The 16,729-nt window shown below is 38.8% G+C and overlaps 3 protein-coding genes across 5 annotated transcripts in view; all 3 read right to left on the minus strand.

Moving 5' to 3' along the window:
- Window positions 1–1,986, minus strand: part of LOC110526383 (putative NADPH-dependent quinone oxidoreductase VAT1L) — a 38,431-nt gene extending 36,445 nt beyond the window's left edge. The window contains exons 1-2 of the mRNA XM_021607325.3: window positions 1,324–1,986; window positions 221–350 (exon numbers count right to left, since the gene is read on the minus strand). Of these exons, the coding sequence (XP_021463000.3) occupies window positions 221–350; window positions 1,324–1,553 (360 nt within the window). The 5' untranslated portion in view covers window positions 1,554–1,986. The remainder of the gene's footprint in view (window positions 1–220; window positions 351–1,323) is intronic.
- Window positions 1,987–5,160: 3,174 nt separating this feature from the next.
- LOC110526384 (bolA-like protein 3) lies at window positions 5,161–9,321 on the minus strand. Its single transcript, XM_021607326.3, is given in 5 exon segments — window positions 5,161–5,968; window positions 6,250–6,338; window positions 8,835–8,893; window positions 8,895–8,959; window positions 9,165–9,321. Coding segments are annotated over 5 exon segments (315 nt in total). The 5' UTR covers window positions 9,201–9,321; the 3' UTR covers window positions 5,161–5,902.
- Window positions 9,322–9,423: 102 nt separating this feature from the next.
- Window positions 9,424–16,729, minus strand: part of bco1 (beta-carotene oxygenase 1) — a 31,780-nt gene continuing 24,474 nt past the window's right edge. For 2 of the 3 annotated variants that reach the window (XM_036980741.2, XM_036980740.2), the window contains 10 exons: window positions 14,363–14,491; window positions 14,030–14,159; window positions 13,700–13,847; window positions 13,461–13,611; window positions 11,210–11,430; window positions 10,838–11,089; window positions 10,634–10,739; window positions 10,398–10,492; window positions 10,187–10,298; window positions 9,424–10,035 (listed from right to left, as the gene is read on the minus strand). In XM_036980741.2, the coding sequence (XP_036836636.1) occupies window positions 9,881–10,035; window positions 10,187–10,298; window positions 10,398–10,492; window positions 10,634–10,739; window positions 10,838–11,089; window positions 11,210–11,430; window positions 13,461–13,611; window positions 13,700–13,847; window positions 14,030–14,159; window positions 14,363–14,491 (1,499 nt within the window). In that variant the 3' untranslated portion in view covers window positions 9,424–9,880. The remainder of the gene's footprint in view (window positions 10,036–10,186; window positions 10,299–10,397; window positions 10,493–10,633; window positions 10,740–10,837; window positions 11,090–11,209; window positions 11,431–13,460; window positions 13,612–13,699; window positions 13,848–14,029; window positions 14,160–14,362; window positions 14,492–16,729) is intronic. The other variant, XM_036980739.2, reaches the window with a different exon arrangement.

Raw genomic sequence — 16,729 nt, forward strand, 5'->3', positions numbered from 1 at the left:
GCCGTTCCATTGGTGCATGTTCATTAATTGTTTATGGAATGTATGGGAAACAGTGTTTAAACCCTTTACAATGAAGATCTGTGAAGTTATTTGGATTTTTACAAAATATCTTTGAAAGACAGGGTCCTGAAAAAGAGACATTTCTTTTTTTGCTGAGTTTAGTTGTGCTACTAATCCACAACATAATATCTGTGACATACTGTGATCTAGATTCACTGACCTCAAATCCCTTTGTGTTTTCTCCCATCGCCTCCACTATTCCAGAACACTCAAATCCAGGGACAAGTGGAGTTTTCGGAGGACTGTCAATATTACCTTGACGCACCATAAGATCCAGGAAGTTCAAGCCACTGCAACAGTAAATGTCTCATTGATATTAACCTCACAATCAAGCAAAGTTATTTATTTTTAACTTATGATATTGGAGAAGACACAATATTGCATGATGAACATTTTCACTATTTGATAAATGTTACTTAGACTTAAAATATGTTAATAAATAAATGCCTGAGCAGTCATAAGCACAACACAAGCTGTTTGATATCTACAAACCCATGCTTGAATTCCAGACTATTAAAAGGGGCTACAGTTCCAAGGCCATAGTGATTCACATGTACTGAACAATAAATAGCCAATCTGTGATAGAGCATATCTGTAACAGGCTCTCCCTTTTATGGAAAAATTGCTTCTCACTTGTTGAAGGTATAGTTTGTGTATTTCAATATTATCAATAAAACAATATTGTTGGACTAAAGACATTTATCCAATCCCTCATCAAAATCGAACTTACTAAATGCCAAGTAGGCAATCATAAGAGAATAGAGCACAAATACCACAAGTGTAGGACTTTGCATGAGCCAGTTGTAGTGAGAAAATCAATTTCAACTGGCTTGTGATATTTACAGTAACTATTCCCCCAATAAAAGCTCATTAAGATGATCAGTCAAAAACATGCCAAGCAAATACTTTTATCAAGCCAAATTTGTATTAATTCCAACATTGCAGGTGTTTTTGCTTTTCATTTGCATGCCTTCTCCACAGACAGTCCTTATTCATCATCTACTACAGACAGTGAAACATCAGAGGACATGTGGCTTCATGAATGTAATGAGTCCTTTTATCGTGTCACTTTTACAAACTACTCAGGTCGAGTTTAACCTACTTCAATTCAAGGTTTATTCATGGCTCGCCCATACTGAATCAGAATCTGCAACATGTTGCAATACACGTATGAATGTGGTAACTTCGCATCATTGACATTTGAAGATAATTAGGCAGGCATCAATGTAACAATTAATCAACAGTTTAATATGCAACGTTTACCATGCTTTGACGCGAATTTTCACTTCTCCCTCCTGTGGCTCAGGCATCGCCTTCTTGGTTACCCGGAGTTTGTTGAGACCCCCGAAACCTGACAGTATTACGGCTCGCATTTCTTTAGCATCTCCTGCAGATACTACAGTTTCTGTTTCTTTTGCTCCATTCTTCTCTATCATGTGCTCAGTTTCCTCTGTCATCTCCGTTCCTTCTTTAGCCATGTCGGTGGGCTTCATGAGGCTGGAAGGGGATGCTCGAGATTGTAACTGGTCCTTCCTTCCTCCTTCCAAGTTAAGAATGCGCAGTATGAGCCGAATCAGTTCTCTTTTGGAAGAGGGAGAGGCTATTCCGAATAAAGATGTTTATAAATCTTGGATTGCCGATGTTGTATATTGGCCAATGAGAGGATTTGAAGCCACCACTCGGCCATATTGGCACTCCTCAATTACATGTTTCAAAGACAACATTACATGTATTTAAGTATTGTTTTGTTGTAGTGGGGACAATAACAGTATTAATCTCTAAAAATATATACTTTAAGTATTTAAAAATTTAAAAAAATTATTCGTTTTTTTACGTTTAGCTCACATAATATAATTTAAAGTTTGCATTAAGTTGTCTGTAATATAATAAACGTGGCAAAAACGAATGTAGACATTAATCCATGTATTTATGTAGCTTTCAAAAGATTTGTTTTACCACCGGTGGGGAAGTGCCAAGATGGAGGTACAGAGAGTTAAACTTAGCGCCCCCTTAAAGTCATCTAGTGTATATATATATAAATCATTAACATGGACACGCCTAGTGCCCAAATTGATCACGTATGTCGCGCAGTTGAGAGTCGAGTGGAGACGAAAGGCTTCGGTTCAGTCAGTCGTCCTGATGAGCCTAGTTTATGCTGATTAGCTGGCAAAACAGTAGCATGGAATTGGCACTAATTAAAACTTGTAAAAGAATGTGATGTTTATTTCAATGGACGAGTGGGAAATAACTTATAGTATTGGTCACCATCTGGATGTCAGCTAACGTAACGACAAGTCCGTAGGAATGACCAGTACAACGGGTTTGTATTGAGGTGCTCCCCCAGCTGGGCAGTAGTTGCTTCACGGGCCAATTGTATCACATGTCGCTAACGTGGTGAATTTGTTCCATCCCACGGGATTATATTTCGAGTAGGATAGCAGCCTACACGATAAAAAAAAAAAAGTCATATTGGTATTAACCATCTAGATTTCACCGTGATACAGTCTACTGCCCAATGGGGAAATATGTGTGCTGCAAAGCTGGCAACACAACAACACGTCATTCAGTAAGGAGAGAAGTAGGTAGCTAGTTGGGTCGCAATATCAGGCCAGGCTGGCAGCTAAAGTACATTTATTGTAGTGATTTTCACCGAAAATGTGGCCTCCAACTACAGCATTAACGTCAACATTTTTGTAAACATTTATAAATAATACATTTAAAAAAAATAACAATTATTCCTTTACACATATGATTCTGATAATGAAATTGTGTTATGTGGGTGTCAATGAGTAGGCTGATACCCCGTTTCATGGGTGCACAATCCATAGGTAAGGCTGTACAATGAATATACAGTACCAGTCAAAAGTTTGGACACATCTACTCATTCAAGGGTTTTCTTTATTTTGACTATTTTCTACATTGTAGAATAATAATGAAGACATCAAAACTATGAAATAACACACATGGAATCATGTAGTAACCAAACAAGTGTTAAACAAATCAAAATATATTTTATATTTGAGATTCTTCAAAGTAGCCACCCTTTGCTTGATGACAGCTTCTCATGACAACCTTCTCAATTGGGTTGAGGTCAGGTGAATGTGGAGGCCAGGTCATCTGATGCAGCACCATCACTCTCCTTCTTGGTCAAATAGCCCTTACACAGCCTGGAGGTGTGTTTTGGGTCATTGTCCTGTTGAAATACAAATGATAGTCCCACTAATCGCAAACCAGATAGGATGGCGTATCGCTGCAGAATGCTGTGGAAGCCATGCTGGTTAAGTGTGCCTTGAATTCTAAATAAATCACTGACAGTTCACCAGCAAAGCACCATCACACCTCCTCCTCCATGCTTCATGGTGCGAACCACACATGCAGAGATTATCCGTTCACCTACTCTGCGTCTCACCAAGACACGGCGGTTGGAACCAAAAATATCACATTTGGACTCATCAGACCAAAGGACAGATTTCCACCGGTCTAATGTCCATTGCTCGTGTTTCTTGGCCCAAGCAAGGCTCTTCTTATCATTGGTGTCCTTTAGTAGTGGTTTCTTTGCAGCAATTCAACCATGAAAGGCCTGATTCACACAGTCTCCTCTGAACAGTTGATGTTGAGATGTGTCTGTTACTGGAACTCTGTGAAGCATTTATTTGGGCTGCAATCTGAGGTGCAGTTAACTCTAATGAACTTAACCTCTGCAGCAGAAGTAACTCTGGGTCTTCCTTTCCTGTGGTGGTCCTCATGAGAGCCAGTTGGCTTTTGTAACTGCACTTGAAGAAACTTTCAAAGTTCTTGACATTTTCCGGATTGACAGACCTTCATGTCTTAAAGTAATGATGGACTGTCGTTTCTCTTTGCTTATTTGAGCTGTTCTTAACATAATATGGACTTGGTACCACTCATACCTTGTCACAACACAACTGATTGGCTCAAAAACATTAAGAAGGAAAGAAATTCCACAAATTAACTTTCAACAAGGCACACCTGTTAATTGAAATGTATTCCAGGTGACTACCCCATGAAGCTGGTTGGGGGAATGCCAAGAGTGTGCAAAGCTGTCATCAAGGCAAAGGGTGGCTAATTTGAAGAATCTCAAATATATAACATATTTTAATTTGTTTAACACTTTTTTTGGTTACTACAACAATGTAGAAAATAGTAAAATAAAGAAAAACCCTTGAATGAGTAGGTGTGTCCAGTATTGACTGGTACTTTATGTATTTCCCCCAATACAATTATGTAGTCTAATACATCCACAATTGGATCATTGTTTTATGTCAGATGGCATCACTCCTATGCAAAGTGCTTCTCTCAACCGATCAGTGCAGGCAGAATTTACGCATTATCTGATGTAAGGCAACGCAGTTGAATTTCAACAGATTTTTCTGTTTATTGTCAAATTAATTCATTATTGTATTTCATTTTAAATTATGTAACAATATTCCAACTTTGTTTAGGATTATTCTGTCCAAATATGGCATGAATCCACTATATTTATTTCTTTGCATCACTTTCAATGGGGGACTTTTATTTTGAAGATGAACAGCAAATTCCACTATTGTGCCTACAAATGAGCACGTGATCAGACAGGGTTATTCACAAATTTCTTCTTCCAGGCACGTAAATTCTAATATTTGTGAGTATCAAAACACGGACCTAACATTGATTGACTACAACAACACATAGGCTACATGACACTGTATGTCAGTATTTGGGGAAATTATTCATGTCCATTTCCTGGCAATAGTTTTCATGTCTATTATCCAATTATAACCTGTTTATGAATAAGCGAGCAACAAATTTACATCTCAAGGTGGCTACCATGTAGTAAAATGTATTCTCACTTGAAGTACTAACCCACAAAAATATTGGGGAAATAGCTAGGGGGCCCCACCTAATGGTGAATTAAACAGTAGAAAAAAACTGCAGTATACATTTACCAAGTATGGGTCGCATTGGGGCCACACAGTTGGAGTAGGCCCACACAGTGATTATTACAATCTAATGAGGTTGTTAGACACCTGCAAATGATAAATTCTACAGTAGTGTAGGCAAAATCCTGAAGTATCCCTTTAATAAAGACATAAGGATCCTGTATTTTTGTCCTTTGAATCACATACTATTTATTGAAGTGCATCTACTTCGACAGCAATTGTTATTTCTACATTCATGGTTAACAAGGAGGAATGACAAAACAGAAATACTGGAAACGGAATCGAAACTTGTCTCATGACTGTGTCTCATGACTTTAACAAACAGCTACTACACTAAACAAAAACACAAATATAGGAAGGATTTTCAATGACAGATTAAATGTACAAGAATAGTTGCATAGCTAGTCGTCATGAGGTTTTCTGACTGTTCACTACAATGTATTTGCATTCTATCTTTACAATGGTTAAAAACACTATAAGCCAACTCAATTGGTTAGGGGGCTAATTGACTTGGCAATTTACTAATGAATCCTGACAGCGTCATTTTGTGCTTATCATAGCTTTTTAGGTCAATGTCTTCTGTAAAGGCAGCATTCGAATAATCTCATCATCAATAATTTAACTTTTTATGGTGAATAAATAAAAATATATGATGGTTTTAGAGTTACATTTATTACACAATTGACATTGTAAAATGTGTCCCTACCATAAATTCTACAGATTATTTCTGACAAAACTGTCAGGAAATAACAGGACAAACTGTTTCCTTTGTTGCTGTCAGACACATCAGCAATTAATCTGAGATTTTGGGGTGTTCATCCTCAGATCAAAATGTAATCAGCATATGAGCATTCCGTTCGAGGGGTGTATGTTCAAAGACCTACAATTTGTGAAAGGGCTTGGTCCTACTCTCGAGGAACATCTGTGAATATTCGTAGTCCATGCATTCCTTGGATCTCCTCCTTGAGTGCCTGTGGATGAGAACATAGCACTTTTCAGCTGTGCTGTTTTTGCAACAATTTTGCAAATGGAATAAAATGCATTACAGGATAATAATTTCACCTGAAAGGTTTGACATAATACTTGACATACTTGACTATTTGTTGTTGCTTTCTCTCTACCCCCACACAACCGATCGGTACAAAACAATATCAACCAAAGCAGATGTAACATTTTGACAGCTATATAGCCTACGCTTCCATACAATGGTGCAAACTAATTGATCTCTCCAGAATGTATCTCCATAGGTTACCTGGTTGACTAGTTGGTGTTGTTGAACAGTTCTTTTCCCTTTAAATTCATTGGATTCTATGTGGACTTCATACATGGCACCACAGCCACCTAAGAACAGAAAACATAATGACACACAATTGTCATGAGCGCACCAAGGAATCAGAGACGTCATGCCCATAAGGGGAACAAGGTCACGTGCCCCCTCAGATTTGTCCTGTTTTTGATTTGATTTTAGCTGCAGGACTCACAGGAGGTAAGTTTATAAATGCATTTGATTAAGCTATGCGGCCTATTGATTTATTTTTGATGAATAAATAAAACAATGTTGTTATTTCTCTGTAATTCTAGCCACTTTATGAAGTTTGCTTTAGCTAGGCTGCTAGACAGGTTCCCAATCTCCCAACCTCATAACTAGCGCAGCTTGTCTAACTATCTTAGCTGGCATGTCTGCTGGCAATTTTGCTAAACTTTAGAAAAGCAAGTAATTACTAAATGTACTGAATAAGACTCACATTCCTTTCAATATTTTACCCATATTTTAGCAGAGATACAGGGAAGCATAACAAAAATAACCACCAGGCAGGAATATACAGACAGCTCAAGAGGTATGTTTAGAAAAATGCATAAATATACTTGGTTTCAATGTAATCTGGCACCTTATATCATTATAGTTGTGAATTAATTATGATGCCATGATATGTGCCTGTATTGATGTGTGTTATGATCCCATGTACTGTGGTGTAATTTGTATGTAATATCCTAGGCATATTAGTGCAGTATATTGATGTGTTATTTACAATAGTCAGAATGACACCCTCATTAAAAGTGAACAGGTACAGAGGTATGCTTAGATAACCTATCCAGAAAAATCTCTTTTTTTTTTTTACATAGAATTAGGCATAATGTTTATGCCTCTAGGTTTCAGAAAAAAAGCTGTTTCGGGTATTTGAAAAATTCTCCAACTTCCCCCTCCATCCTCTCGTACTTCGTAACCCCTCTAAAATAATGGGTTCATGACGCCCCTGCCTAGGCCGAGCACTAGCCGAGCGTAGACTTACTAGCCCTCGCACAAATAAATTAAGAGATGAAGCTGAAAACCTTTTTTTCTCCGGTAATAGTGATCATGGAGGGAGAGATATGGAGTGAGGGAAGTGAAGAGAGTTAAGATGAGATAGGTAAAAATGGAAGTGAGGAGTCTGAGAAGAAAGATCGGGCGACTGCTGTGCCTTTGAAGAATGGAAAGCAAGCAGATCTGGGGAATCCAAATAAGCGGATTGTCTATGAGGATTCTATGGTGATTGGAGTTTGGTTCTTAGAAAAAGTCAATCATGGGGTTTTGGCAGACCCGTTTGAGGTCTCAAGTTGGGTGGAGAGTAGGATAGGGAAGTATGTATGCAGTATGCTAAGATAGAGATGAGCTTATTCGTTAGGATAGGCTTCATATCCACCTTCCAGAGGGACTGAGCATTGTGCACGGTCCGACTGGGAGAACAAGAAATAATATGCTTTAGTTTACGGAGCAGGGCTCCACTCAAGGGCATAATAGCAGTGCCTCTAAGTGTAGAGGTTGAGCAGCTAAAGAGGAAGGTTCATGGTGTGTGAGGCCATGTGGCTTAGCTGTAATCGAGATGGATTGGAGGAGGAGCCTGTCGGTTTTGCTATGCTTTGATTTGGAGGTACTTTTGATCTGGTTGAGATATATTGAGCTATCTGGTTAGCGCATTCATGCCAGCTGTTCTGCAGTGTTTCCACTGCCAGAAATGTGGTCATGTAGCATCAGTGTGTAGGATGGGGCAGCCTAAATGTACAAGGTGTAGAGGTTTCCACATAGTGGAGAAATGTTTGAAGGGTGAGCCCAGAAAGTGTAGTAATTGTGGAGGCAGTCATGAGGCCAGGGCTACAGACTGCCTGGTAAAGGTGAAACAGACACAGGTGGGACTGGGTGTTACATAAGCAGAAGCAGTGAGAAGGATGAATCAGGAGGTAGGGCTCAGGGCTCTCCATGTTGCCTGCTCAGAGGGAGGACAAATAGTAAATAGTAAAAGTGGTTGTGAATTGTGCTGCACAAGTAGAAAGCTGGTCAGATAAAATTGGAATTGTTGGGTAGAGCAGCTGAACCGTTTCTGGATATTGTAGATATTTCTGCAAAGGATCTACAGAAGATGTTGGAAGAGGTAGTGTTGCCCACTCAGGTCTGTGGTTAGAGATAGTGCTGGGTATGGTAGTACAGGCAGTTTGGGCTGGGTTTTTGGTTGTTCTTCCTTAAGTATTTTCTTGAACTTATGAGTGCATCTATGCATCTGGAACTCCAACATGTGAGAGAGTAAATAAAGTACAGGTCGTTGCGGTAAAGCACTATTATTATTGGATGCCAACCGCCAATAATCCACACAAGAATAATGCACTATCCTAGGAGCTTCTCGCATTTCGTTCCAATAGTCGAGTAAACGAGACCTAATATGGAAGGATGACCACGCGAGTGTGAGTCCACTGAATACCAGTAAGACAACAAATTCAGCGTCGTAGTAACATACATTTCATTATGCATAATGATTTAGCTAGATCAGGACCCCTTTTGACACCCATGTTTCGAGGTCTATTTACCTGATATGTCCACAACTTTTAGAGACGTGGCCGATGGAAACTTCTCTTTGAGAATGTGCAATTCGTGTCTCTCCATCGGTCTGAGAAGACAGAGTCCTCTGCAACTGTCTAGAAACCAAAATTGCCTAAAACAAATGTTTTCAAAGACAGTTAGCGAACGTTTGCTAACTCACAATACATTTGAAATGGCATTTGACGTGAGCTAGCTAACGTCACATGGTCAGTGTCACTTGCTGTCTGATTTGATTGAGTGAGCACAAAATATTCGCACTCAACCTTCAAATTTAGCTAGTCTAACGTTATGCATTAAAATGAATGAAATTGATTTACTTTATTTTTTTGAAGAAATTTTAAAATAGAGAGCATCGTGACCAAGTACTTTAATGGCGATAAAACAATGAACAGTAATCCACCACACGTTTATAGAAAGTCATGACCCTCGCATTGAGGTTATAATAAAACCGCGCCTCGATGACAAATGTTGATGGTCGTCTCGACAATATGACGTAGGGATCAGAGTCACGCAAACATCAACGTAAACTCACTTTGGGGTAACTGGCGCCCTCTTATGGACCGGAGACAACCATCACTCTTTTCACACTTTATTAGGCCTAATTAAATAACAACAAATGGTACAATAATTTGTATTATAAGGATTTTCCTTGACAATGCTATACAGGACAAAACTACATAAAAACAAGAACAATAAAATACATAATTATGTGATTGGTGTGTTATACTTAGTTAGCAAAACGCTAAAAAACATTTTCTTAAATATTTCATGGTAGATGATTTTGAGGATATTCATAATGGGTTCCCTTGAGATAAAGACAAATTCAAGACTACACTGGCATTAGTCCATAGATAACTGCTCACATGTGTTGTGCAAAATGTAGCAACATTAGCACTGGGACATTGTTAAGAAAACATTTACAAGGCACTTTGGTATTTAAAGTATCTAATACTATCCCTATCGTTTCCCATAGTGTCTATTTCTTTGTGGAGGGTAGTAGGCTACTCTTGGAGTAAATCATTTCTTTGTCATACTAATTTTCCATTGGGATGAAGTATCCATGCATGTCCATATGAAGCTCTGCATTCATATATGCTCGAGCTACCTCCTTGAAAGACTTTGCATCCAGCACCAAGATGAAGCCAGATTCCCCTGGATTGGAGTTGATGACTGTTGTCAAGACCACACCTGGACATAGGAGACATTTTGTTTGAATATGTTAGACACTTTCATTGAAATTCTAACTTTATTCAGAATACATTGTGAATGTCTGGCCATTCTAATCAAAACATAAGTCTTCATATATTTAAGATTTGAGGACCATGTAAAGCAATCTCACCATCATCCTCTCCTTCTCCGTTGGGTCTTGGAATGAACACAGGCTCTGATGGCCAGCAGTTCTCCTCACTCCATTCAGTCCTCTCCTTTGTCTCAATGTCCAACTTCATGATCTATTTATTAAAGTTAAGTATATAGTTAACACAATATTAGATAAGCAACACATGCAGTTATGTTCACAAAGGCCTAAATTAAATCACAGGGACTTTTACCTTAGTTGCCACTGCTGTCATTGCAACACAAGTCATGTAGACAAATCTGTACTTCTTGCCATTGAAGTCATAATTGATCCTGGGTAGTTCCACACCTGTAGATACATTTTGGGATTGAACAACAAAATCAACACGAGTATATTGTGAAAGAAAATGTTGGGGTGATATGTATTTTGAGTGTCTATAAAGGCACAAGAATTTAACAGAACATTGAGCAATACAAGTTTTGGTCTTACTGTCACAAAGCACCTCTGGCTGGCAGAGTAGTTTACCCTCTTTCTCTTTCACAGCGCTGGCTGTTGTGTATTGGAGTTTCACCATATCATCTCCTACATCAATCCCCTTCAGAAACAGTTCGCAACATTATAAAAACAGTTGACTACGCATTAGTTGAGAGCAATGTTTAAAGGTTAAGATAGTAATCAGTTGCAAACCATTACCTTGTCAGTCTGTACAGGAAGGGCAAATCTTTTGCACTTTGGCACAGACATTGCGGAGGTCTTTGATTGTTCTTTTAACACATTTAGGTAGAACATGTTGTATAAGCTGGGATCTTCATAGGCGATAACATCAAAGATGACATGACCATCCTCTTCAAAGGCATTCACGTGATGGTACACTATCATTGCCTCTGTGTAGTACTTTATGCCCACTTCTTTGCCTGTCTTTCTATCGATCAGGTGAATCAGGGTCTGTCAAAATTGAAAACACAAAGGGATGTAATTTCCGTGAAATGGAAAAAACAATGTACTTGCACTTACATTGGACTCATTAAATTCATTGCCAAAGAAAATGAGTCTTATAACCCTTACATTTTCCTCAGGGCAAAACTTTAGACAACTAGCCCAGTTGACCCCTCTCATGTATGCTGTGGCCATCTTGAGGATGTCCAGTTTGAATGGCTGCTCAATGAAGATGAAGTAGTTGTCAGTCATGCCGAAGCTGTGGTAGTAGCTGGGGCTGAGGAGGGAGCGGCAGGGCACTGTGCAGATCACCTCAAGGTTCTTCAAGGCTGGAGAAGCATTGGCCTTATCTGATTAAACAAATAAACAGATCATTTACAACCATTTACAGCTATTTGTAATGTTTTGTGAAAACTATCTGCTTCATGGTCAGGATACTTCTCTATCCATGGTGTAAAGTAATAAGACAAAACCCAGAAAGGTGATGGGTAAATGGTTCTGCTAAATGTTTGAGATTGTAAAATACAAGGTTATTGCTCAAATGGGTTAAAACATGACTTCAACAATTTAAAAAAGGTATTGACCACTGCTATTTGAGACTATGCATTTTCATCAGATACCAGTGAAGTTCAGAGTTTACAAGGTCAGTGGTCTAAAGTTTAACTCCTGAGGGGCAGACGTCTCTGCTGGCTGTCTCTATTTCCTTTTAATTGGTGTCTGTTTTAGACCTGACAACAGAAGTGTGGACAGTGATCAAGTCCAAGGCAAAAACAACCTGGGGACAGGTGATACCCTATAACTAGGAATTAACTAACTCAAACATAAAGAGAGACAAGGTGATATTTTTGAAGATATACAGTACCAGTCAAAAGTTTCTTTATTTTGACTATTTTCTACATTGTAGAATAATAGTGAAGACATCAAAACTATGAAATAACACATGGAATCATGTAGTAACCAAAAAAAAAAAAAGTGTTAAACAAATCAAAAATCTATTTTATATTTGAGATTCTTCAAAGTAGCCACCCTTTGTCTTGACAGCTTTGCACACTCTTGGCATTCTCTCATCAAGCTTCATGAGATAGTCACCTGGAATGCATTTCAATTAACAGGTGTGCCTTGTTAAAAGTTAATTTGTGGAATTTATTTTTCTTAATGCGTTTGAGCCAATCAGTTGTGTTGTGACAAGGTAGGGTTGGTATACAGAAGATAGCCCTATTTGGTAAAAGACCAAGTCCATATTATGGCAAGAAAAGCTCAAATAAGCAAAGAGAAACAACAGTCCATCACTACTTGAAGACATGACGGTCAGTCAATTAGGAACATTAAGAATTGTAAATTTCTTCAAGTGCAATCACAAAAACCATCAAGAGCTGTGATGAAACTGGCTCTCATGAGGACCGCCACAGGAAAGGAAGACCCAGAGTTACCTCAGTTGCAGAGGATAAGTTCATTAGAGTTACCAGCCTCAGAAATTCCAGCCCAAATAAATGCTTCAGTGTTCAAGTAACATAACAGACATCTCAACATCAACTGTTCAGGAGAGACTGTGTGAATCAGGCCTGCAAAGAAACCACTACTAAAGGACACCAATAACACGAAGATACTTTCTTGGGCCAAGAAACACGAGTAATGGACATTAGACCGGTGGAAATCTGTCCTTTGGTCTGATGAGTCCAAATTAGAGATTTTTGGTTCCAACCGCCGTGTCTTTGCGAGACGCAGAGTAGGTGAACAGATTACCTCTGCATGTGTTGTTCCCACTGTGAAGCATGGAGGAGGTGTGATGGTGCTTTGCTGATGACACGGTCAGTGATTTATTTAGAATTCAAGTCACACTTAACCAGCATGGCTACCACAGCATTCTTCAGCGATACGCCATCCTATCTGGTTTGCGATTAGTGGGACTATAATTTGTTTTTCAACAGGACAATGACCAAAAACACACCTTCAGGCTGTGTAAGGGCTATTTGACCAAGAAGGAGAGTGATGGTGCTGCATCAGATGACCTGGCCTCTACAATCACCCAACCTCAACCATGAAAAGGTTTGGAATGAGTTGGACCGCAGAGTGAAGGAAAAGCAGCCAACAAGTGCTCAGCATTTGTGGGAACTCCTTCAATACTATTGAAAAGCATTCCTCATGAAGCTGGTTGAGAGAATGCCAAGATTGTGCAAAGATGTCATCAAGGCAAAGGGTGGCTCCTTTGAAGAATCTTAAATATGTTTTGATTTGTTCTACACTTTTTTGGATACTACATGATTTCACATGTGTTATTTCAAAGTTTGATGTCTGCACTATTTACCATGTAGAAAATAGTAAAAATAAAGAAAAACCCTTGAATGAGTAGGTGTGTCCAAACTTTTGACTGGTAGTGTACCTCCCGCAGTAGTGTCTGGAACCTTGAATAAGGTGTATTTAGTCTTTCCCTTCTCCGCTATTGAAGTTCCCATGTTGTAGGCTGTTCCGTCTTTATCGTAATGTGGATGGGATGTCACCAGGTTCACAGCAAGGTATTTCATGTAGTCAACCTAGTGAGATAACAAGATAGGCTTATAAACAGGTGTGTTCATACGTATGGTCATCCAGATGGCAATGCCAGTATTAACTTTAAATGACCTTGTCCTGAGTCTCCAGAGTCACAGGATCTACTTTGCGGATGTAGTTGGTTTCAGAGGTTGCATAATAATCCTTCCCATATCGAATGAAATTGTTGCCACAGTTGTCAGTGAAGTCTGGGACCGTGTGGTTAAGAAAGGTGATCACCCTGGAGACAAAGATCATTTAAATCAGCAACAGGCAAATTCATAGGGACAAATTAAATTAAATCATCAACAGTCAGATCAGATGCACTATCATGCCTGATCTTTTGCTACAGCATGCCAGAACATAATTAATTAACATCTTGCCTTTTTAATGTGCAAAAATGAACCATCTGTAATGTACTACCTAGATATGACGTTTTTGCCTGGGTCCGGGTAGGCCATTGTCCCCATTTCAGACACAACAATTCTTTTGGCTGCCATGTTGTCTTTGTATGTGTCTCCACGTAAATATCTGCTTCTGTAGATTACCTCACCTGAAGAAAATAATTGTACACACACACGATGATTTACTTCTATTGAGAGTTTAATTGCTAAATGTGGGAATTAATTGTACTTGCACAACCCATGGCGCCCATAGCACCAAAAAGCCCAAAAGCTTGCCAATTGGACTTATCATTAGATCATCTTGTTTGAGTTTCTATATCACAAAAAAGAGAAACACTTCCAGTCATTTTACCATCTTTGAATGTAAAGCTGTGCATCAGGGCCATCCCATCGAACCAGTGGTTGTATGTGGTATCCCCCACTGAGAATATGCCTGGCCCATTGCGCAACAACGTGCCTTGCAGCCAGCTTGGAAGGTTTCCTATATAAAACAATAGTTTAGTTTTACAAAACAGCATGGGGGGGGGGGGGGGTGTCTATGACAGTGTGTCCACTCCGCCAGCAAGAATAAGTAAGATACAGCAAGAATAAGGCTGTGTCCTCTGCGATTTTTCTTCAAAATAAAAGTTGTGCAATTAAGATGGTGAGAAATAATACAAATGGTCAAAATTCATAACAGTATATGGGGAAATGTTAGCAGATCTACAATTTTGTTTAACAATATGACAAAATGTATAAAGTTAATCACCTTTACAGCACAAGTAATATTATAGCATTGACATTATTGCATTCAAATAATTACTAGATAATTATGGTAACAGTAATACAAATAAAACATTCATAATGATACTATTAATAACAATATTATTATAATAAACTTCAGAAAACACTTAAATCCCATAGTTAATTAGCCTATTCGTATTGCACGATGTTCAGTACATTTTCATATTGGACATACAGTACTGCACAACTTCCTGTACATTCTGGCGTAGTAAAAGGGGGGCCCTTCTACTCAGGAGCACCACTAGTTTCGAAATCCACAGGGTTTACAACAGAGGAGCATCACTGCTCATTCTGCACCCCTTAAAACCTTTTGCTGCAGTGGGCTAGGCCAGGGTCACAGAGTGTTTCTTGGTAGTCTTAAACAAATCTACTTTGAAACAGAAGTATACAACTCACACAGAGTTATGGGCTTTAAAAATAAAAAACAACTGTACCATGCCAGATATGGACTTGAAATTTATACAATTGTTTGCATCCCAATATTACACTTTCACAGAAGACTGAAATATAACAATCATTTGACATGGAAAAAAAAGATTTTCAGCTGCTTTTTGAAATCATGTTCATTAATTATGAAAAATATTAACATTCAACCCACGAGGTCATTTGACTGCAGGAAAGTGCTCAGGAGTGGCCTTTCATATTGGACATACTGCACTGTACATAATTATCTGTACATTGTGTCGCAGTAAAAGGGAGGCCCTTCTACTCAGGAGTGCCACTAGTTTCCAAATCAGAGCGTACACCCAGAGGGGTGTCGCTGCTCATTTTGCAGCCCTTAAAGTGTGGCCAATCAGCTTAAATCCAATAGTATTTTCATACTAGAAATACATATTGCACCATACACAATGATCTGTGCGTTGTGTCACAGTAACATTTTATTTAACCAGGTAAGTTGGCTGAGAACACATTCTCATTTACAGCAACGACTGGTGAACATTTAGAGGGGAGAGGAGGGGGAATGAGCGAAATTGGAAGCTGGGGAAGATTAGGTGGCCATGATGGTATGAGGGCCATATTGGGAATTTAGCAAGGACACTGAGGTTCACACCCCTATGCTTACAATAAGTGATATCTTTAGTGACCTTTAGTTTAAAGTCCCATCCAAAAGATGGCACTCTGCACAGTCTACTCAGGAGCACTTCTAGTTTCCAAATCCACAGAGTTTACACACAGAGGAGCGTCGCTGCTCATTTGGCGGCCAATCAACATAAAAATCAAATGTTGTTTTACACATTGGACATTCATATTGCACTGTACAAATGGGACAGCAAGCCTCACAAGGGCCGCCAAAAACAGCGAAGCTTCTCTGGGTGTAAACTATTGGATTTAATTTCCAAAATCTGTGTCCCGGGAGTACTTTGTAATTTTGGCCTGCTTCACAGCGGTCACTCTGGCTACTATAACTGTAGTAGCTTAGTACTGGTGAATAACTAATAAGACAAGAAATTGTCTTTGTTCCAGGAGTGGTCTTTGTTCCAGGCCTCCAGAATATTGTTAATTGACTATGAGATACAATTTTGAAAACTGGGTTCAACATTTTGCGAAACAACCACATCCATTAGCCATTTCACATGGCCATTATTTAAATCATTAAAAGCCTATAACTAATGCAGTTCGTGCCATAAAGCTATTAACCTTCAGATTGTGGCAAATTGTGGGATGTCGTCATAGATATTAAAACCAGGGGATCTCTGACCCTGTATGTGTAGCCCAACTATCTGATGCGTTCTGGTCAGAAAGAGTATAATGTTGTTGCCACCAGTAGCATTGAATGCAAGGGAAGCCAGCAAGCATTTGGCATCCCTTGACAATAAAAAAATATATATATATATATATATATATATATATATATATATATATACACTGCTCAAAAAAATAAAGGGAACACTTAAACACAATGTAACTCCAAGTCAATCACACTTATTGTGAAATC

The sequence above is a fragment of the Oncorhynchus mykiss genome, chromosome 6 (genome assembly GCF_057628025.1).
Source record: "Oncorhynchus mykiss isolate SJ-2025 chromosome 6, ASM5762802v1, whole genome shotgun sequence".
Taxonomy (NCBI): Eukaryota; Metazoa; Chordata; class Actinopteri; order Salmoniformes; family Salmonidae; genus Oncorhynchus; species Oncorhynchus mykiss.